This window comes from Gymnogyps californianus, chromosome 13 (genome assembly GCF_018139145.2).
Source record: "Gymnogyps californianus isolate 813 chromosome 13, ASM1813914v2, whole genome shotgun sequence".
NCBI classification, from domain to species: Eukaryota; Metazoa; Chordata; class Aves; order Accipitriformes; family Cathartidae; genus Gymnogyps; species Gymnogyps californianus.
This window is the reverse complement of record NC_059483.1, coordinates 18,562,743-18,586,099: the sequence shown is the minus strand read 5'-3', so window position 1 is coordinate 18,586,099 and position 23,357 is coordinate 18,562,743. Positions and strand designations below refer to the sequence as shown.

The 23,357-nt window shown below is 38.8% G+C and overlaps 1 protein-coding gene across 1 annotated transcript in view; it reads right to left on the bottom strand.

Moving 5' to 3' along the window:
- The window catches only part of PRKCD (protein kinase C delta), a 67,772-nt gene that overhangs the window by 10,719 nt on the left and 33,696 nt on the right, over positions 1 to 23,357 (bottom strand). The window contains exons 3-10 of the mRNA XM_050904682.1: positions 19,209 to 19,343; positions 15,285 to 15,484; positions 12,340 to 12,400; positions 3,598 to 3,754; positions 2,881 to 2,912; positions 2,123 to 2,208; positions 1,618 to 1,747; positions 840 to 940 (exon numbers count right to left, since the gene is read on the bottom strand). Of these exons, the coding sequence (XP_050760639.1) occupies positions 840 to 940; positions 1,618 to 1,747; positions 2,123 to 2,208; positions 2,881 to 2,912; positions 3,598 to 3,754; positions 12,340 to 12,400; positions 15,285 to 15,484; positions 19,209 to 19,323 (882 nt within the window). The 5' untranslated portion in view covers positions 19,324 to 19,343. The remainder of the gene's footprint in view (positions 1 to 839; positions 941 to 1,617; positions 1,748 to 2,122; positions 2,209 to 2,880; positions 2,913 to 3,597; positions 3,755 to 12,339; positions 12,401 to 15,284; positions 15,485 to 19,208; positions 19,344 to 23,357) is intronic.

Below are 23,357 nucleotides of genomic sequence, written 5' to 3'. Positions count from 1 at the left end.
CTGTAGGAAAATGTCCCCTTGGATATACGTTCATTTGAAAGAGGAGATGGGAATCGCTGTCATACTGACATCCATCTTTAGCATAGGGAAACAAATTTTATGTATAGAAGATCCCTGAGATCACATTTTAGTAGCGAAAAGATCAAGCTTTTCTGTGTTGTGAAAGAGCTGGCACAACAGCTCTCACTGTTTTCAAAGTAAATATCCTGTGAAAGCTTAGGAACAGTCAGCTCAAAGGAAATACTGTTGGCTTTTGTGATGTATTTTCCTGTTCTATTTCAGAGCTGGTGTCTGAATCTTTATTTGCAAGTCAGAAGTCGACCATAAGAGACAGCCATGCTGCAGCAGGAGATGAACAATGTAAACTATGGGGCCAGTGTTAATTCCAGAGGAGTTTTCTGTGTGTATATATCAGATTAATAAAAATTGAGAATATCTGGTATATTTCTCCTTATTTATTTAATTTTAACATTCAAGGGGAATTCTAAAGTTGAAGCATAGAAAAACAGACTTCAGCGTTATGATACCACTGTTTAAACAATTAAACAGAAAGGGAGAGAATAACCTTGGCACCATAGAAGAACAAAGCTGGATTTCAGGAAACCACACACCTTTTTAAAAATTCTTTGTTAGGTGGGATTTTTTTCCTCCCAATTTCAACTTTAGGCTATTGACATCTTTGTTAGTCTCTTTATGGGTCAAATTAAAGAGAGAAAGCTGTTTGCATTTCCTCCGTTCCAAACTCAGTTCCCCATAAGAGTGATACAGAAAAGATGAAGTGAAAACCCCAAAATGCTCCGAAAACAACTAATTATCTGACAAATGGCAATAAAGCATACCTGGCTAACTTGATTTAAAGCTTCAGCTAGCAACTTCTGGTTTATTCCACATAAGTTTGCCACCTTCTTCTGGCATTTATGATGCACATTCATCCCACATTCTAAAAGAAATGTAAGGCTGGTTATACAAACATCAGGAAAATACTGTCCGACATTACAACAAAAAGGGCTGTTTCTCTGTGCAGTTCAGAAACCTTGTTATAAGACCAGATTGGACATGGATCTATCATTGTTAATAAAATTGCAGTTTTAGTCTTTAACTCAATGAAGGCTCCAAAAATTGTTCAAAAGGAAAAAAACTCCAATCATCATTACTTTAGTCTCAAAATCTGTTACAATAAAGATCATCTTGCCTTTTTGTGGGAGAACTATAAAAATTGTATTTACACTAAACACTTTCAATATAGTTTCAGGCGCTACCTTGAGTCAAACTCACCAAATTTCAGCTATTCCCAAAATAGTAGTTTTGATTATACTCAAGATTACACCTCCGCAGCGTGTTTTCTGACTCCATTAGAAGCTCACCTTGGCTGAGCTGTCACATGAGCCAAGGGCCTATTTGTCTCTCTCTAGTTCAAAAGCTTTTTCAACCACGCATGGATGAGATGAATCCTGTTCTATGTAACACACGCATGGGTGAGATGAATCCCAGTCTCTATAACACACACATACAAATGCAGTGTGTAGCAATAGCTAATCTCTAGCGGGGGGCGGAGGGGGAGAGGCTACACTGGAAAAGCACGGCGAGGTCCCAGCTGCCCTCCCTCCTCCTCCGTACCTTCACATTTGAGTCCTTGTTTGACCAGCCCCCAGAGCAGGCTGCCGCAGTGGTCACAGAAGGTAGGGCTCATGTAGTTGTAAACTTTGAAGCGATGAGGCATGTCAATGTTGAAACGTTCCTTTTGAAACTGAGGACAGGGAGAGGGGTGAGGCACTCTACCCAAAACAGGTCCAGCTTCTTACAGAAAACTGCTCGGATATTACAAAGCTACCACAATTTTATCTTGAATACCCCAGTCTTAACATCCCTCATCTAGCAGGGAAAGAATCTACCCACCAATCTACCAAGTACTACCCACCCCCTTGCAGGGCTTTTAACTACTTTTCTTGCTTGAAAGTTTCATCCACTACACGTTACATACAATCTTCAAGAGAAGACAGTAACTTGGGTTGTACAGCCAAGCACCTCCCAAAGGGACTTGGCTCTTTCTATACAAGGTTTTGTTAGTTCAGGAGTGTTTAATTACATAATTACACTCTAAATATATTGTTCCAGCTCTTACCATTGTGTCCCTGCTGTTGGCTGCAGTACCAGTACACCTCCCAATGATTTTATCAATACATTTCTTATGAATAGCAGCATTGCATTCTTCAAGACATGCACAAGAAAAAAAAGGATTCCTTCAGATAATAAATACATGGGATGAGGTGTTCGCATTTCAGAGCATGATGTGAAAAACACACTCCTTTCCATCGTACTGTATACACCAAAACCTTTCTTTTCTATCAAGATGATGATCTTTTTTAAGCTGATTCCCCCCATTTTCTTTTCTCATAAACGCTATTTCTAAATTAAATCTGCCTGCATTAGGCAATGCCACCAGCATTTGATAACAGAAGGACAATATTATGCTTTTGAGTTTTACCCTTTGACGTCTCCCCTACTGTTTGGAGTAATGCACAGAGATGTATGCGAAGGCAAAAGTGCTTTTCCATTCAGCTGTAAAACCCCTCAATAGTTCTAATTCATTTTAGAAAAGGTTTCACAAAAACTGCTGTCATAAATGAGTGCAACTTTTCAACAGCATTACGCACTTATGAGAAGAATAGCTAAGTCTAAATCTTGGTATTAAAAACTCAGGTAGGAATCATAATTAGACAGCCTTAGGCTATCATACAAAACTGATGTTTAACATCTACTACCACCTATGGTGATGATGCACTGTGCCATGCATATTTACAGAAGATTTTTCAACAGTAACTATTACATCTACAGATTCATGTGGAAAGCAGTACAAGAAAAAGGTAAAAATCAACTTACGCCTACATTTGTATCCCTGCTTGTTGAGTCCCCTGAAAAACAAATGATAAAGAAGGAAGTAAAAACCATACGTCTGCTGGAATAAAAGGTGGGTTTTTTTTTATTTTTACCATGTCAACCAATCAATCCTTTGTCTATGGGAATATTTGTTCCAATTAATAAACTGGTCTAAATTCTGCTATTTAGAATCCTCTGTCTTAGGAAAGCAAGGTTTAGACGATAAGGTAGTGTGTTTTGATAGACCACCAAATTAGGAAGGAAACCCAGAAAAGACAAGGTTGCAATCACATGGGAAATCCTCCTGATCTGACTTACTACAAAAATGGCCTTTCTATGAAAGGGATCCAGCTTCTTGCTCTCTATGGGTCTTTACTCTGCTATCAGCTGCTTCACATCGCAAAGTTTGAGCATTATTTTCTCAGATCTACCCATCTCATTCTCTTGTGACAGAGCTGCTGTTGATCACAGGCCAGATCTCACTTGATGCTGATGGAATTTTTCCCCATTATTTCAGCAGCAAAAACATTCAAGTTCTACATTTTAATGTGAAAGAGACAACTATAGTTCTTAGGTATAACAATGCTCTTAGTAAATACATAATTTCGATTTCCCGACACATAAGAATTTACATGTCATGTTCTGTCTCAATATACCTGAAGCGAAGTTTGCCGTTATTTGGCCCTTGGGGGTGGGGGAAGCTTAGTGTTTCCTTCTTACCATACAAAGTCTTTGCAGACAGAGCAAAACGTAGGTTGTCCAAAGAAGGTAGCAATAAATTCATGATTTTTGATATAGTGGATTTTGGCTTGCTTGATAGCTCCTCTCCTGTTCATAGTTACTGTCCCCTCCTCTTCCCTCATTGACTGTTTGCAGTCTAAGGGGGAGACAAGAAGACACACTTTTAATACTTTAAGGTATTACAAAGATTAATATTTGCTTCTCCAATAAGTTCTGTTTGTTTTTCTGTTTCAGACTTGTGTTTCTATTTATTTTACACCTGCATTCTGCAGACTTTCAGTCCAACAAGGGTGGAACACATGCATGCACTGTTTCCCAAGGTATCTCCGTGTCCTTGTTTGCAAGCACTTCCCTCTCCTGCTCATTCAGAAGAACCCTTCGGCAAACAAGCTGAGAGGAAGAAGCAGGAATGGAGTACAGTCTTGCTAAAGAAATGACAACCACAGTTGTTTCTTGAAAAAATATAAGCTCCTATACGTTATGTGATTTATGTGCAAAAGAAATAAATGTTTTATTGGAAGCAGGAGGGTCTCCTCCTTCAGCAGACGCCTTTTCATGCTGCTGCTCCGTGTGCCCTCCTGAACCAGGACTACAGCAGAAATGCAGGTGAAGTGCTGCAGGACCTCCTGAGTCACCACTGGACCATACTACTGTAAGATGGGTTTCTTCCAGCCTCCAGGATCATTAAGCAGTGAGGACAAATGAGATTTTCAATTAGACATTTCCATTACGCTATCTCATTATGTTGATGCTATGTATCTGTCAACATGTCTTAGTCTCATTCCTCTCGCCTCCTAGCCCGAATGGGGTTACAGTATATAGTACTATACAATACTATAGTAATAATAGTACATACTATAGTATATACTGTAGCATCTAATACTATATTACATAGACATTACATATAATATTAGCTAAGAAATAAAACAACAAAAAAATTCTCAGGCTCTGAGTCCAACTGGCTCACACAGGTCCTTCATGACAGGTTATAGTTATTTCCACTTATTTCCAAAGAAGCTTCCGGGTTTTTCTTACAAAAATCAGTATTTTGTGTCTCAGTCTTTCAGCCACAACTCAGACTATATAGTCTTACTTATACATTTTGAAAATAATAGGAGTTTGTAACAGAGGTAACCCCATGAAGGTCTATCAAGAGAGACTGGGTAACTGGTAATTTAATCCTAAGACACGTTTCTTGTCAACAGAGAGGAGCTGTTGAGGGACAATCCCATCCATCCAGCAGGAAAAGATAAAGGCTTGAATCAGCAACGAGGAGCTGATCAACTGCTAACTGCATCAGCTCTGGCCAGCAGCTTGTGGGTCCCAATCTGGAAGAAACACGGACATGGTTCACAGGTCGAAAGTGCTGCGCAGTTTAGGGTAACAGGAGATTGCCGTTTGCAGGGTGGGAGTTTCCACGACGACGGAGTAAGGAAAAAGCCAGTAGAGGGTTCTTCCCATTGTCAATACAATTGGTTTTTATTTGCTCCATTGCATTGCTGCCTTTTATAAGTATCAGTGGGAGTTTCGCTTTTTATACTGATAGACACAGATTTGTTTCCTTTGCCAAGTCACACTAACCGCAATGCCTGAGCTTACTACAAAGTTACCCAGGAGCTCTGTTTTTCTTGTTGCTAGCTGCGCTTAGTTTTTGTTTTTTATTAGCTGGCTGCCACCACTGCTACTCCAACAGACCGTTGAACCTGGAATACAATCTATCATTTGATACCATTTCGAGTGTCCTGAACTAATTTATCAGTCACAGCCAACAGCAGCCAGACTGCAGCACCATGTACCATCTTAGAAAAGAAAGGACAACGTCAGCTCAGAGATTAGGGAAAGATTAAGCATATTAGTGAAAAGAAAGATCAAAAAAGGTCCCCGGGTTTTGCCACTAGATATTAATGCACTTTTCTGAGAAACTGGCCATCTGGTTCAGAGAAAAACCCATCCTGCCGCCCCCTGAAAAGAGCTCTCCACATGCACTATGACACCCTGGCACTATGTACGCCACTGAGTTACCTCTTCCCCTCCAGGAACAGGATTCATTTCTGCTGTTCAAACAGGCTGCTGAGTTCACCCAACAAAAACTCCCATCAGCTGCTGCACTGCGCCTTGTCAAAGTCTGCAAACAGTTCTATTTCTTTGTTTAGTCCTGCTGAGCAAATACACGGACCTCACCCACTGTTCCTCAATGCTTCACGGAAACCACACACTGAAATGTGCGTGCAAGGAAAACAAGGTGGTTGAGAGTCAGTGATACTTCATATTTGCTGCATGAAAAGGATGTCTTCATAAGGGTGATTTAATCAGTAACAGCAACAAAGCAGAGAAAGGTGTGTTGCTTTATAGCATGTATTCTGAGGAGATAACCTGTGATGGAGCAGATTAAGGGACAAACGCCTCCCTAAAGTCTGTAACACAAGCGAACCAAGTGTTTAGCAAGGAACTAACAGGATTCACCAGGTGAACAGGACACAGCTTCTCCTCATGCTGAAATACTTGTAGGAATTTAGTATTGCTGATACTGTGTGCAAAAGTCTCTGACAAAACTTGATCAAGATATGGGAAACTGTGGTGTTTCGTCCCTGTCTGGAACACTGATATCAAACTTAATAGAAATATGTGAGACTGGCATCTATTTTTTGAGAGGGTAATTAATAAACTAATCACTTAGTTTGTACAAAGAAAGGGAAAAAAAAAAAAAAGAGAAAAACCCCCACTTTCCTTAAACATACTTTAACGGTGAAGAACCCTTGAGCACAGCAAAACTTCAAAATCTGCATGTGAGAACACTCAGTCTTCACAACCAGCTGCCTTATTTAATACCTTTGCCAAAACCAACCAATATATCAAAGTATAGCTGAAAACATTTTTGTATGCTTCAGAAGCAGTTGAGAGGTTTGGACAGCAGCTGTAAGTCAAGTGCACCTGAAGCTGAGATGGCTCTGAAATGACAGTGTAGTTCATTTCAATTTACTATGGGTGTGTTTAACAAGTTATCTTTAATGTGTAAATTACCTTTAATGTGTATTGCTCCAGAAAAGTTTTAAGAAGTTCAGCCAACCATGGACTCAACTGGGGAATAAAGGCTTTATTTCAAAGATGCAGAGAGTATTAACAATTGTAAGGAAGTAACTTTCCCAACAACTGTATGGATGCAGGTTGGAGATGGGGGGGAGGAAGAAACACAAATGGAAAGCCTTTGCTTCCCCCTCCAAGCAAGCCAGGATTTCCACAGATGAAACGCTTGTCCTGGGCCGGCACACGGTCAGAAACAGTCATGTACAAAACAGCTGAATCTGCAACTAGAATCCAGGTGACCTCTGCAGCCTGGACCTGAAATTAATTATTTCGGACCCAGTACACACCATTAAACATAATCTATTTCCTCTATTGAGAACTGTGGTTAATATTTATCACTGACACATTGTTCATGTGTTTCAAGGTCCCCTCTCAAAACTTGCAGCTGATCTGATGAAAGCACCCGGAACTCCTCGGTGCCGTATATTCATTAAGAAACCATTAAGCATGCCTGTGAATTGACAGTGCAGATCTCCAGAAGTGCTGTAAACATACCATTCTATACACTATTTAATTGCAGCGCCAGTCCTTCTGAATATTTCACAGTCCTTACAGCCACTAACATAACATGCAACCCATAGTCTAGAAAACATTTGCTAAAACAATATTGCTAGGACTCTGCTGAACTGTAACAAACCTCAAGGTGAGATGTCAAATTGTCTCAACTGAACCTCAAAAGTTCAAGGACAAAAGAAAACAACCTGCAGAATAACCCTACTAGATTATTTAAAAGAAAGAATAGAAAAAAATATTTACCATCTTCAGAGTTCATTTTTCATTTTAACTTGCTCATTTCGTGGTTCTGTTTGTGAACAGAGGAAAGATAACAGTGCTACTGTCAGAAACTGAGAACCGGGACTTCAAACAGGGACAGGCAAAACATTTTCTGAGCTGACTGGCTGCTCAAGTTGAGATTTGACTGAAACTTCATAATAAATTACAAAACCCGCTAATATTTCTGTTCAGTGTCCCCTTCTGCTGTTCTACAGCCTTGCACTTGGCTTTGTTTGAAAGTTAAGTGTGCCTTCAGGTCAAGAAAAATATTAATCTCACAGAGCAATCATTAAAAAGGAAAGCTTATTCCTCACAAAGGAGGCTTTCCTGGTATGAACTGTCTCAGAGGAAAACTGCTCTTTAACCTGGTCCTGGAGAGGATTGCTTTACAGATCATCTGTACCAAAAAAATCCCAACAAACCATTTACAGAAATACAAGTTTCCCAAAAGTCTACATTTTTGTGACATGAACTTGCTATGTTAAATCATTTTGGTTTTTGTGATCATCACAACATTTCATTTACAGGCAGAGTATTAACATTGCTATGTATTTCTCTCTTTTTTTTTTTTAAACCATCTCCTCCGTTCTAAGTACTTGTGGATTTTACACTGCTAACATTTAAGTAGCAATACCAGTAATTTGCTATTGTAGAAGCCAATACTATTTGCTCTCAAAGCTGGCACATAATCTCAAATTACCTATCTCGGCCCCAAGCAGTTATACTACAAGCTTTAGCACCAGTGGTCAAAGCCAGTGTTACAAACTCTTAGTAGCACCTTTATGAAAAGGTATGTATACTACATGTGATAGTGTATCCATTTCTACTGTAAGAAAAGCTACAAGTATGGTATGCTCTGTTCTGCGCAGAGACTGGGACACCCAGGGGACATGGACTTCTTGCCTGCTCCTCTAAATAAATGAATGACGTCCTGCCTCAGCCACTGAGCCAGCACCTACTACTGTTTTGACTGACACTTAGCAGAGCACTGAGGAGGACTGCTCTGCAGCTACTTCTAGCAGGTCTCTACTGAACTAGTCTTTCATCAGCATTAATGAAGTCAATGGTCTTTTAGAAAAGTGCTAAAAACAAAACACCAGAGTTTTAACAAGCCCTGCCTTTCAATCCAGGAGAAAAAAATCCCACGTCCACACTACAGTCTTTGTGGCGCTCACACCATCTGCAGAGCTGCTGTGCTGACACAGTCTGTGCTCAGCTGTACAGAGTGGTTTTTTTTTTTATATTTCAATAAGTGTTTTGGTTAACACTTCTGCACAGATACCCGATATCTCATTCACTGTGGTAAAACAGGGAATAAACTGGAAAAAGGGTTTTCTCTTTTTTCTTTTTTAAATTACAAAGGCGCAGTAAAACCAACCTTTAAAAACACAGCATCTAAGTCAAATTTCTTGTGAACATATGAACTATATCAAATTTTCTCTGCTCTACACAACACGTTAGCTACCTTACCAACCAAATACACTGCCAAAAATATTTTTATTAAATTCATGTAATCACACTTCTAGATGCAGATTAAAGCACATGGTAGGTGCCACTGAATAACTATCACATCTGCCAAATTTCTAGAAATAGTATTTTCTCAGTTAAATTATTAAATCATACCAACTTCCCCATTTACAATTATAAGGCACAGTTCTAGCTTTTCAGCCTTCATCATTATTATTTACTAATAATGTGACAATCCTTCCCCAACACACCTCATCCATAGAGAAACTTGCTTCAAACCTTAATTTAGACCCATACAATATGCAGACTGTGATAGCAAATCTGTTATTTACCCTATGATTTTTCACAGATGCCTCAGAAAAATTCTAAAATCTCATGCTTCCCCAACACTCATCTGAACACACACAGAGAACAACACACTCAAAATATATGCAGGTCACTGGTTCATGTTCTTCTCCCAGACGTCAGATACTTGAGATATCAAAAGTGCACATGCAAATTACTCACCTTCTGATACAGCTAAGAGCATTTTAAGGAAAGAATTCACTAACCCTTTCTCCAGGAGGCTGAAGCCAGCAAAACAGCAATTCAGTATTCAAAAACCAGACACAAACATACTTCCAAAGCCTCCAAAGCTGCTAACACCGCACAAGACACTCAGCAGTACAGTAAGCCACCTCTGTGATCCTGGGTTTTCTTACTCGATAAGGTCATTAACTACATTTGAATAAACAAAGATCAAGCAAAGCCTTAAACGTATTGCAACTCCCACCTATTAAAACTAAAGCTGCTTTACAGACTTATAACCTAGTTTCAATACTACAACGAAAGAAGGAGGGGCAGAGAGAAAACAATATTCTGAAATGAAAATGGGGATCAACACCCTGTTCTCATGTTTCAACACATCAGAATAAAAACTTTTAATTTCCAGCACAAGCTTATTTTCAAATCACAGGACAGAAGACAAAAAAGTTCTTTGACAGCTCTAAGTCAGGGCTCTGCAGTCCCTGTTTTACAGGGTCTAGAAAGAAAAAAACCTCTAAGACTGGGAAGACTTTTCATATATAGCCCTAAATTAACTGCCCAGGCCCCAATCTGCGAAAAGAATATACAAATGAAATGTCTCAGTGTAGCCCACCATCGAGCAAATTTTAATACCAGTTTATTCCATGAAAATTTTTCTCTACTAATAAATCTGATAATGGAGCAATAACACGCTTACTTCTCAATACTGCTGCCTACCATCGAAGCAGAGAAAAGCAGTTTTCTCTAAAGATGGCAGAACGTTTGCTACTTAAGAGGAAGGGCTGAAAAACAACAGCTTTAGTTTGCAAAACAAGCCAAAGAAAGAATTAGTCACTTTTGCAAAGTGCTTGGAGATTTTGAAACAAAAGGTAGCACCTATAACTCAAAGATACTAATAGTAGCAATACCTTCAAATAAACTAGGGAACAACTGAAATACGAGTTTCAGAACAAGCCTTTTGTAGTATTTTAGAAACACAGCTACCATACAGTTCTGTATGGAAAGGTGCATCAGAGAGAAAACAAAATGGTATGTGCATAGGAAGGAATGTGAACTGTCTCTGAGCTTTCAACTATTAACTAAGGGTTTTAGCAATGTGAAGAATGGAAGTTAATTCAAATATCCTTGTAATGCACTAACAGACTTCTCTGCTCTAACACTGGTAACTGCTAATTTAACTAGAGAAAACATTTACAGCAGTGCAATGATGAGCCAAAAATCATTCAATGTTTGCCTATTTAGCAATATACACATAGTGACATGAGGGAGGTCTATAATTTTGAGGATTAGTACGTTAAAATGTATTGATGTTTGATGTGAACACTGCAAATATCAGATTGAGTGACTTTCCTTCACAAAATGTAGATGTATAAATATCTTGAAAGGGAGTTTCCGCTGCCCCTGTGGCTTGGTTACCAAAAAGGTATCGGTGAGTAATTTTCTATACAGCAGAAGGTAAATAGGAAGTTGTTGCAAAGTAGAAGGTCTAACAAGAGCATTAACACACAGATCTTAACTTGCCAATTAAAGTATGATTGCATGACTTAATGATCTGTTTGGTATTTCGGCTTCATCCACTACCATCTGCAATGCCTAATAAAGGTAATGAAAAGAATTGCAATAACATTGTATCTATTTTTATATTATTTTGATCAATAACTAAGTACAATTATTTTAGTACTTGGAGCACACAAGTATATTACCTTCCTACTAACAGCTAATAGCAAATTATGGAAGGTTTTCACTTATGCCATCTCTACTCTTCCTCATGTCTGTGCGGAGAGGAGGAAATATGCTTCAGCCTCATCAAATAAGCAACTGAGAATACTGAAGTTGGTTTTGTACAGTTTTGGTTGAGAAACTTTTAAGTTTCCTGGACAAATGGATTTCTGTATGTCTCATTAAATAGACAGATTCTCATAATACCACTGCCCCATGAGACTGCCTTGCACAGGAAAGCTATGATGAAGACCAAGATGAAGGTTTTCTAATATAATGGCTCACAACAGTTTGAATGCAAACCAGAATATTACTGGTGCATAAACAGAGAGCTTTTGATCTTCAGAGAAACGCTCTTCCTTACAGGTTCTTCAGAGTCACACAATTTTTTGAAATTTTGCTTTAGAGAGTTAAATTTTCATAAAGGAGACCAAAATAACGAGCATATAGGCTGGTTTTTTGCCATTGCAAAGATAAAATGTCAACTCTGAAATGTCACGTACTGCATATCACATTCTATCTTTAGTAGCTTTTCTAGTAACTGCTACACAGATTGCACATATCATACAAAAAGGTATGGTACCTTCACAATTAACAAGTTCTATAAGAGCAGAACTATGTTCCCTATATATATCTGGGAGAAAAAAAAAACCACCAATGCTTTAAAACTTACTGCTTACACTTTCCACTTATTATTTACAAACACATAGTATTAAACCATGTAAGACTGATAGGCTAATATGGCAGACCAATTCAATTCCCAAGAAATCATGGTTTTGTGACTTCCAGTATGGGAAAGTTTTAACCACTAGCTAAGCAAGTTGTGAGGTCTACATAATTTCCTTTAGGAAAGAGTTCCAGATACACAAATCCCTGCCAAAATATTTGGTTTTATTACTGTACTTAAAGCTTCCCCTCTTGTCATTAACTGTCTTCTCTTACCTCCTAGTTTCTTCTCCAAATAGCCTGTGTAGATTCCTGACATATACAGGTTGTTCACTTTTTAAACTGATATGGCAGAACATTGACTAGATTTGCATTTTAACACTTAACAATTCACTCATTGCTACAATCAGTTTCCGTGATTAGTAACTATGACACCTGAATCCCAGGAAACTCAGACCCAGTTCCCCAATAAACAGTTGACATTACCTGCATCTTCCAAAAAATACTGCACAGCCATCAGCACCTTCCCCTGAGGTTGTAGGTCAAGCTATGGAAAGAAAGATACCAAAAGTGAAGTATGTAGTTGACCGAAACTCTCAAGAATTTAAACAGTTCTTTCTAGGGCATCAAAGTATAATATTCAATAACTATTGGATTCCAGCTCTCTTCCATATCTCACTGCTGCAGCTGAACCAGGGGCTTTTATTCTATTGCTTTTACTAGTGTGCTGCATTTCTTTGATGTCTATTCAAAAGTTCAGCGCAGTCAAAGTTCACATTGTTTTTGCATGTCCCTTTCCCGTTTCTGCAAAGAAGTTTATTGGCTTCTGTTTTTACTATTAGTAAACTAAATTTGCACAGGAACCCAGTTTTAAAAGAAAAAGTCTACACAATCCTTTATATGTTTATTGAGAGTACAAACCATAGAGATATCAAACGCTGTTGCCTGTAATCAGAAAAACACTGGTATCATCAAAATTTATTTTACTTTCCCCCTCAAACCATTACACATGGTTTCTGTGGCAAATTCTACAGACCAGCAAAAACAAATGCATTTTAAGCCAATAGCTGAGGTTACTTCCTGCGCTCAGAAAGTAGCCGCTAATTCTTAAACTGCTGCCTTCATGAAAGGTAAGAAGCTATTAAGCATGAAAGAGTCTGATTCAGTCTTCACTTCAGCACGGAGCAAATATCCCAGGGTTAACAGTAAATACAACTTGGGAGGAAAAAAGAAAGAAAACCACAATTACATTAGATACACCCGTGAACATATCCCCACAAACCCCATTACCCTACTGGGATAATGACTGAGTTTTCACCTTTAAGGCAACATCTGATACTCAAAAACATTTGCCCAACAAAGCTTACAGAAGGCAAAGACCTCAGTTACAGCTACTACTGATGGGTTGTCTCTCCATACACAAAAATAACCTTATAGGCTATGGTAAGCAAACTAATGTCTCTTTGCTGGGCATGATGGTCTCTCCAAGTCATGGCTGAAGTTGTACAGAGGAAGTTTAACGCTGATGACATCTATGTGGTACCTGTTCTATGGATAAGCAGCAGAGGATTTCAGACCACTGAATTGGCTAAAACTGATCACTAAAACTAAAACAGATCACTATCAGTTTTAACTACTCTTCTGAATAATTGCTCTTGTCTCAGAATTCAAGTTAAGGTGTGGGAAAAAAAGTGTATGATTTCAGAATGTAACTGGTGAATACAAACCACTGAGATCCTACCAACCTAGCAAAATTTGTAAGTCCCTTCAATATCAAGCACCCCTTTAAGAAAGGTTTCTTCTGCGATCTGCTTGGCGAGATAGTTAGATTTGTACATACTCAGAGCAAAATCCTGCCATTTACAGCAAAAATGGACTTGAGAAAGAATAGGAGGGGTTTTTTTAAAAAGTATTCCCATACTAAGCTAAGCAACAACTGGATATTCCCTGCTATTCATATCCAGCATTCAGGAAAAGCATTCATATATTCAAAAAGAAAGTTTATGTATCCATCCCCTACCAAGGAAGGGCCAGCATTGCCAACTGTGTGAGAAACAAGATGCTCATCAAATTGGATGTAACCAGGAACTATCTGTTACCACCTGCTCATCCTGCTTTAGCCCACCCAATGAAAAGGTCTTCTCCTGTAGGGTTCATGTTCTGGGCAAGTTCAGCAACACTCCAGTCCAGAAGGCTTTGAATACAAGACTATGTGTGAGATTTTAAGGAGACCTGCTCACATTTAGCAAATATTTCCTTAGCAGTAACTGTACTCCAAACACAGGGACAGGCAGTTCCTGTATTAGCAAATACACGTAGTTTCTGGGCAAGCTGTCTGGAGTACAGCTTTACATGCAACTGGATAATGGGCAAGACTATTTATAGCACCTATCCACCTAGCTAGACAGCTCTCACCCAAATTATAGGATATCCTGATATTCCTTTCTGAATCTTATTTCTGCATTTGGAGAAATGTTGAATATTCAGGACACTAATTAGAATTGCTTCAAGATTTTATAGAGTTCTCTGGGACAATAATGCCTCATCACATTCTCACAACACATTTTGTTGGACCAGGATCTCCGCAACTTCAGTTGGGTCTGAAAGTTGAAAAAAGCTAGAGAATAGGATTTTATAAAGATGACATCATTAAACCCTTAATTCATTAAAAATTCTTTGCAACTCATCAAACAAATGAATGAAACATGTTTGGCATTTCAGAAAACTAAACATTTAAAAGTTGTTTGGGTTTATGTAGTTCGACAACTAATAATAACTACTGGCATTTAGACTAAATGTATATTTCTAAATTTAAAACTACATTAAACCCTAACTTTACCTCCCCTGTTACATTTCTGAGATCGATACTCAGAATTGTACTCAGTATGATACAGGAGCAAATGACACTCTGCAAGATGCCATACCCCTTAACTTCATGTATGAACAATTGTTTGGGACACAGGGCCAAGAAAAGATACCAAGATAACAAAAATGGGGATTAAAGGATCCTCATTATAGCAGCATCAAGCGAACTAAAATTTATTGTAAAAATAAATAAAATTAGACATTCTAAGTGGAAATACCTTAGATTAAGCTTCACCTTTCTTTTTCTCTGGATGAATTACAATGATCAGATCCAATTTAAATGTCTGCTATTTGCTATAAAAACTGCTAGGCTTTATAAAATAGGCACTCAATGTGATATATGCCATTATTTCAAACACTAATGCCATGGATTTTATTGTCAATTTCTTGAACTTTGATTGCACATCATCTGCTTCAAAAATGCTGCTAAAATAATTGTCTTACAAGCCCTGCCACACATGCTAAAGTGATCGAACACTCATAGTTTAAAAGGCATAAGACATCCATTCAGCTCGAAAGAAACATAACCAGGTCAGCAGGTTTAAGGAATTAATCTTCTTCCTTACCCAGAATTCTGCTTTGCCGTTGCCTTTCTTGCACCGCTCTGCCAGGACCGACACCCCTACAGTCACTTCAGATAATGGCTCTTCTGCTGCTTTCATGAGAACAATCTGAATCACCCGTCCTTCGTAAATGTGGGCATCAAAGGTTGATTTCCATTCTGGATACATTGTAGGTTTCTTCTGAATAAGAGTTTTTCCTCTCTCTGAAACCCACAAAAAAAGGACAGAAACCGTAAAATCAAATAACGTAAATCTAGTACTTAAACTCAACAAAATAAAACAAAAGAGAGGATCCTTGTACTGAAACCAAAAGCAGACTTATTACTTCTTGTACTGTGGTTGGGACAAAGTTTAAATACTCAGTTCACACGTTCATGACTTGGAAGGCAAAGCTCACCCTGACAAACAGGGCATGCAAAGGCAGTGAAGGTGTTAACATGCAGCCAGAGAGACCAGGAGGGACAAATCCCATTTTGGAATTCAGAAGCTGGTTTAGTCAGTCACAGCTTGATAGGGAATAGTTGCGTGGCTCCCTTCTGGTATAAATCTCCATGACGTATCGTCTAATCATAGTGAATACCTGCTACTATAAGATAAATTAAGATACGTCTTACACTGACCCAGTTTAAATTGAAACTGGTGGCTGAGAGATGAAAGGCTCAACATTTCATTAATCTACTTCCAAGTTATCCCAGCATTTCACTTCTATTCATAAGTCACTCTCCTTGGCATTGTACTGTCTCTGCCATGATCGCTACTTTTTAAATGATATTACAAGGCCTTATCTGTCCCCTCTAGCACATGCAGACCTTGTGTAGTTAGAGAATAAGGAAAAGGCTGACAGGACCTCAAAAAACATCTTTTTTTTTTTTCCCTGTAACATTTACCCAGCCTCCCATAAGAGCGTCTCTACAGACTTCTTTCTTAAGAGTTTTATGGTGCTTCACTATTCTTATTAGATGGATTTTTTTCCTAATACACAGCTTCTCTTGCTACCAGTCAAGCTAATTTCTTCCTGTCCTTACCTCAGGCACAGAAAACAGCTGGTGATTGCACAATCTATAACAAGCTTTAGCATATTTCTAGATCTGGGTCTCTTAGTCCGATGAACACATCCAAAACGGTACTGCCTCCTAAGCAACCACATCCAGCTCTTCACTGTGACTCTGGCACGCAATGCCACCTCCCCAGTTTTTCCTCTGTGATTTGCTGCCGAGCCAATTATTCCCCATTTGCGCTCAGGTAACTGAATATAATTTTCTACATTCTGCACAATTTCTGCGATTTATCAAGATAATTTGCTGCAGTAGAAGTGCCTTCTAAGTGCCTCTCCAGCTCTGAATGATCCATTTTTCCCCTAAGTGTGTAATCTGTTCGTATGATATCAAGGCAGTAGCAAAGCAGATTAAATAGTTGGACCCTTCCCCAAGAAGCTGCAGTGTGGTCTGTCTCCTAAAATTAGCAATAGAATTTACATTCACTTTGACGAAGGAAGAATTAGATACTTATTATTTAAAAATCTTCCTGGAAACTCAAGGCAAAGTTTGTGTTCATTCATTAATATCTTGGCTGGACGCACTCCACTCAGCTGTGCTGAGCTATCCAAACAAGAGTAGCGAATAGTGTCCTTGTACTTCTTTATTTGGGAATGCCTGCCAACAACAGCATTACAAATTACAACTTTGACAAGCAGACCTAAGCCTGCTTGCCAAAGGGCATTCTGAAATGCTCAGAAAGAGCCACCTGAGGACCTCCTCCATTTCAAAGCAAACTTGAGCATTCCTCCTCTACTCAGTCAAAAGGTTTTATCTTGAATTTAGGGAACTCTGCAGAAAGAAAAACTCAAATTCTTAGCAGTGCAAATCTACTTCCAGAGCCCTGTACTTGGTATTCTTAACTATGGAAGAATTTGGAAATATTATAGTGAAAATACATAGGGGAAAGCTCAAACGAAACACAATTTAGAGATTATTAGGACAGACAATAAAGGCGAGGGGGAATTAAAAGCAGGCTGTCTGCACAGCAAGGCTTTTACACCAGCCTGTTTTTTGGATTGCTAAAGCCAGACCCCTTCATCAAAAAGGCATGCCTCAGGAGGCATCTTTGGGAATATGAGAAATTGCACCTATTTGCAGAACCTTTGACAATAATTCAGGGTTTGCAGAAGCAGCAGCAGTTTACAGAAGAGCTGGTAATACTCTTCGTAGGATTCTTAGAGGGGGAGAGAACTATTTCAGTCTGTTCACAGGACGGTCCCTATTCCCATGTCCCATTTAATATCTGCTTTGATCTGTTACTATATACATTTTTACCCTAAGTAAAACTGAAAGAAGTCATCTGAATTACTGGCAACAACTTCCAGCCTGGCCGTGCTGCTTTTGTAATTAAAATCATACTAATCAAGCTTTGTCATGGATCACACTGCCTGCCTGCAAATGAACACTTAAGTGTCAGCAAAGAACAGCCTTTAAGAACACCACTGTTCTTACCCCTCCTGTATTCAGGCCTCCTTTGTTTCTCTGCTAACACTACTGGCTTCAAAACATTTTACATGTTTGCAAATTGGCTTAATGCCTAATCATTAGGCAAATTATTTTCTTCTTCCTATATGATAAGCTTTTCCTCAAGTATGTTTCAGCATGCAAATCCAACATCAAACTGATAACAGGAGCATCAGTTTCTTTTCCTGATTACCCCAATCTGTTACTGCTCCAAGGTTCACTGCACTGTCCTCCCCCATTTTTTAGTACGTCAAAGACACATGCAAGCAAAGAGAAGAAATGTTGGGACAATTCTACTTTTCAAAAGCAGACAGCTGGGGAAAAACAAAAAAGTGGATTTGTTTAGACCAGTTCCACCTCTCCACACATTCTGGCAGCTCCAACACTTTCAACACCATTTCTTCAGAGGTTCTCCCAACATACTAGGAAACTGCTTCTTTGGAGCTTAACACATTTGCTTGATGACAGCATTTTCTGGAAGGGGCACTGTGCCTTGTGTTTAAAGTCTAAATGGAGCTTTTACCCTCAGCAATAAGGGGAAAGTCCAATCATGTTGTGAGGAAGAAGGAAATTCACCCTTTCCTGCATTCTTTGATGTTTTGTGAAGCTCTAGAGCCATAATGCAGGATTAGATGGTTACGGTCTAACTCAGTACAGCAATTCCCTCTCATCCTGTTTGGCTACAGTGGTGTATTCTAGCCAAATGTCACAAAATATTACAAAACTTTGGACCAGTTTCTGTAAAGAAGCAGTCTTTGAAGGCTGAGGGCCTGCTGAACAGGGAAGTGCTAACAAGACCTTGGGTGCAAGTCATTCCAAGCAAATAATTCTGCCAAAATGCCTCAGTTACTACAACAACAACAACCTACACTTCTCATTATTACCTATCCTCCACGTCAATAAAGATCATTTACTACTCTGTGCTTGAGGATGGTCCTCTCAAACTTCTGCAGTTCAGATCCCTCTTCACGGCACTCCACTACACCACTCTCTCCCCTGCAGAGCTTCTGCAAGCACAGCGAAACTGGAGAGAACAATGCTTTATTTAACATTTGCAAACCTTTGTCATGCAAAATTCACAACTCACCTTAACGCATGCAAAACTGACATTTCAGCTGCTTCACCACGTTTTGTGAATAATTGTGTGTTGGTGGTGAAGACCACCAACTAGAAGGCTTAGACTTCACCACACCAAGTGCTGAGCACTCTGGCCACAGGACAAGAAAGCACTAATAAAGAAGTCTTGTTTTAAGGTGGGGGTAGAGACAACAGTCATTGTTATTTCTCCCATTCTGAAAGAAAAGCTCACGCTGAAGTGCTTGGCATGACAGGAATAGCAGGACTCACTACCACTCACAGACTAAGGAGGATTGCAGTATTTCTCAAAAACTTACATTCAGAAAAGCATCACTGTTTGTAACCTCACCTGTAGTCAATGCTTCCTTCATCTTGATAGCACAGAAAGGCTGTAGTTGTTCCCCTTGATTCTGCACAGGTCCCAGCTCAAATGAGTTGAAAGATATTCGTAAGAAGGGGGCCATTGCTCACAATGATACACAACCTAAGTGGAAAGAAGTAAATAAAAATCATAGAATAAAAGACCTGGTCTGAGACTTGTAAGAAAGCGATACACATTTCTCAGCAGCCATCATAGCTGAAAGAACCCAGCCTCTAAAAGTTTGCAAGTCTTGAATGTGGCTTTGAGACCATGAGCCTGAAGTAAAACTGGTACGTACTGAAACAAAAACCATAACACATACAATCAAAGACTGAATTTAAGACACCCTTTTAACCATATCCTGTTAAAAGTAAGTAGCAGTTATGCCTTTGAATTAGACTTTGCTCAATTTTTAAACACAGAGACCCTATTCATTAACACACAAGTATGTAACCATTCTTATCAAATAAATAGTTCACAAACTAATAGACAGATTGGGTTGGGTTTTTTTTAAACATTTTTTTTCCTCACACCTGGAATAAAGGGTGAGTTGGATAAAAAAAGGGAGGAAGAAGAGTGTTGTCTGTTCCACATGTTCCTTTCCCAGCATTTCTCACAATGCAAGGAGGGAGAACTAGAAGCAAAATTAATCATCTAAAGCTCACATTATTTTGTTGCTCTTTAGGTACACATTATTTTCTTTTTTAATTGCTACACAGCCTCAAAAATTCCCCGACAGAATTCTAGGCACCTCAGTAGGCAATCAAATGATAAAAGGAACACCTTCGGTTAATTTTATTTTTAAAGATTATCTGAGAAACTACTGAACCTACATACAATTTCTGGACACTGCAGCAAAAACCCGTACCAGATGTACAGTAACATATCCTTAAGCATGATCAAGTAATTGCACTGCATATGAGCATTTGATCAACATTAACAACCTGAGTAATTGGTCCATACACGAGTTCACACTTACTTTCTCACTTTGATAAATGCACAGTTACAGAAATTTCTGAAACTTAGAGATTTCACTAAATAAGTGTGCATTTTATTTTTCATACTTAATGTGGAAAACAATGTACATTCCAAATACCACCACCAAACTGAAACAAGTATAATATCACACGACTTCTATCCAAGCATTGCTTTCAAGTGGCAGTGTACTAATCCTAGGAAGCATCACAGAGCTAGTGATTCAAACTGTGAGCCTCCATATCTGCACATACCAGCCAAAGGGAAGAGGGAGAGGCAGAAAAAACTCCAGCACTACTGTGTCACCTGGTTTAAACCATCAGGAATTGCAAGAATCCAAAACATCTGTAATTTCTAAGTCAGCAAACTGGTGTTTCACTACAGTCTTCCCTCATTCTTAAGAGCTCCTGAACTTAGAGCAGATTTCAGTTTACAACTCACAGCACCTTCAGCAATGGACTTAGCCCTGTAGCTTGTATGTCAATATTGTTTTGTAAAGCAAAAATTAGTTATTCAAAGGGTAAGAGAAAACAGTCATTTAATAGCAAGGGAATGCTAGTGCGATCAGAGAATGAGGGATGCAGGGAAGGAGGGATTAGGAGAAAAAAAGAGTTAACAAGATAACAGGAGGAGATGATGAAAAAAAATAAAGAATTGAAACTGGGCTGAGCTGGCCTTTTGACTGTAGATTGTTAACCAGCTCGGTCAAGCAGCACTAGGAAGAACATTTCAAGCAATCCTGCGTATGCTTGCATTTTTTTAATGTAAAGACATCGACCAGAGAAGCAATTAACATTCCTCTTATATCTCTTAAGGCCCAGAACAGTCATTTAGATAAAAGACTGTGAAATCAGAGTCTTTGCAGCAAGGCAGCATATAGCTCCTGACATCATTATTTGCACATCACGCAATCTCCCTATGCAGAGACCATTCTCAATAAATGGAAAAATTTTATGACTTTCTAACATTTATTGAGCTAGTTTTTATTAACTGACTGTTTCCCTACCTTCTTTTCTGTAGAGTAAGACAAAGTTAGAAAGCAGGTTTCGCATTACTTGGCACCACTGCTTATCCCACTGAAGAACTGACAGCCACGACTATAATTCACATTCACGCAGACGGTCATCCAGACTCGCAATAAAGTAACAACCCTTCCCCACTAATCCACCGGTTATTGCAGCTTGGAGCACCATTCGATGAGACTGGAGATTGAGATGACCTCACAAAGAAACAAAATAGACAGCTTTTGTAAAAATTAACAAATACCACCTGACACCTCACTTTCACAAATGCAACATAAACAGAATGCTCATCAAGAGTTTTAATGAGGAACATATTGCAGCTGCTCAAGAGACCTTGTGCTCACTATGTTCGGAACTACCCTCAAGTGACTAGCTACATGACTTGCCAACACCAGATCACGTATAGTTACTACTCAATATGGATGTAAAAGAAACCAGATTTCATCATCATTCACCTCTGGGGAAACAGCTTTAAGACCCAATCAGGCCATAGGTAGAAACAAGCTGAGTAGGTCAGCATGTAGCTCCCACCGGAAAGTTTATTTGACAGAATCACAGGATCGTAGGGTAATTCTGGCTGGAAGGGACAGCCCAGCTAGAGGTCACAATTTCCAGTAAGTCTGGGACTACACTAACAAAAAATTGGAAAGCACTGACAAAGCTAAAAACTAACAATTGCACTGACTTCACTCAGACCATCTGACTCAAGCCAATGTTAGTCCTGAAACAGAATACAAGGCTTTGACATTTACTTCAACTCCAAATTAACAGATACAATAGAAACAGGTACAATGTATACGTATTTTGAATAACCCCACAATCTTCCTCATTTCTGATGGCCAAATTATTTGAGCACCACATTTTCAGCTCTGCTTCTTAGTTTTGAATATGGTTATTTGTTACAGTTTCATCGTACTTGGCTTCAGTGCAATCTCAAATGCTCACTCAGAAATGCTACACACAAGCAATTCAGCAGTTGGGAGAAAATGCCAATATCCCAGAATTTCTGATGATGTTCAAATGCGCTCAGTCTAAGGTCACTCTGAAAACTAGAAGATACCTTTTTGCTTTTCCATTTAACAACAACTTAAAAAACAAAAAACAAACCCAAACAAAAAACTCAACAGCTTACTTTCACACAACAAACTACCTGTTCCTGCCAAGTTTCTCTACCCTTATACATTACGTTTTTTCACAAAAGTAGAGATTTTAAGTGGCTTCATGCAAAATCTCACTATACATGATAGACTATACTGTGACGCAGGGAGGTTAAGTGAGAAAGGAAGGTTTGGATTTGCTCCTCAGATACATTTTCCAATCCTCGTCTACGCTAAGATAGAGTACTGCTGTAAACAAAAACATACCCCACTAAAACTGTTTTTGGCAGTGAAACTCAGTGAGAGAGATTCATTTTAATTCAACAGAGTTTCTCAAAATCCCTGCTGAATACACTCATCCAAAGTTTTGTCACATTTGAAAAACAAAAACATCAAAAGCAATACATACGTTTTGCTTGTTGCATTTTAGACAAGAGTCCCTCTCTACTCTCCATGACTATTTCAGAAGTGACAGAACAAGTGCTGACTCTAGTTTTAAGAGCTCTATCTGTCAAGAACTGAAGCTGCTATAAAACACCAGCTATGAATTGAGGGAGATTTTACAATCTACTCATACAATCTGTATTGCTGCTATGAAGTATTAAAGCCAAACTGTTTTCCCTAAAGGGTGTGATTTTATCCAAACCAAATGGTGGAAAAACTGAGATGTGAACTCCAAAAATACTGCAAGTCTAAATTACAGGTTCAATATCTCAAACAGTTTCAAAGTCATGTGCAATCTGAAAAAAAGCTAGGGGAAAAATCATCTAGTAACGTTATTCTATATAAAGTACATGGTGATGGCCACACTGATTCAAAGTACACCATCGAATGCTGTCCAACACAACATTCGTTTTGTCAAGGATCCCTCATCTGCCCTGTTGCAAGCTAAAACCATGTTCTATGCTATCTGGGATAGATTCTGCAAAATCCACAGTAATTTCCATGAAGCTTTAAAATTGAGAGCTTTTGACTATTTAATAAGGAAGAAAAATCAACCATGTTACTATCAACTATAATATGCATGGAGCGAGAGGGGAAAA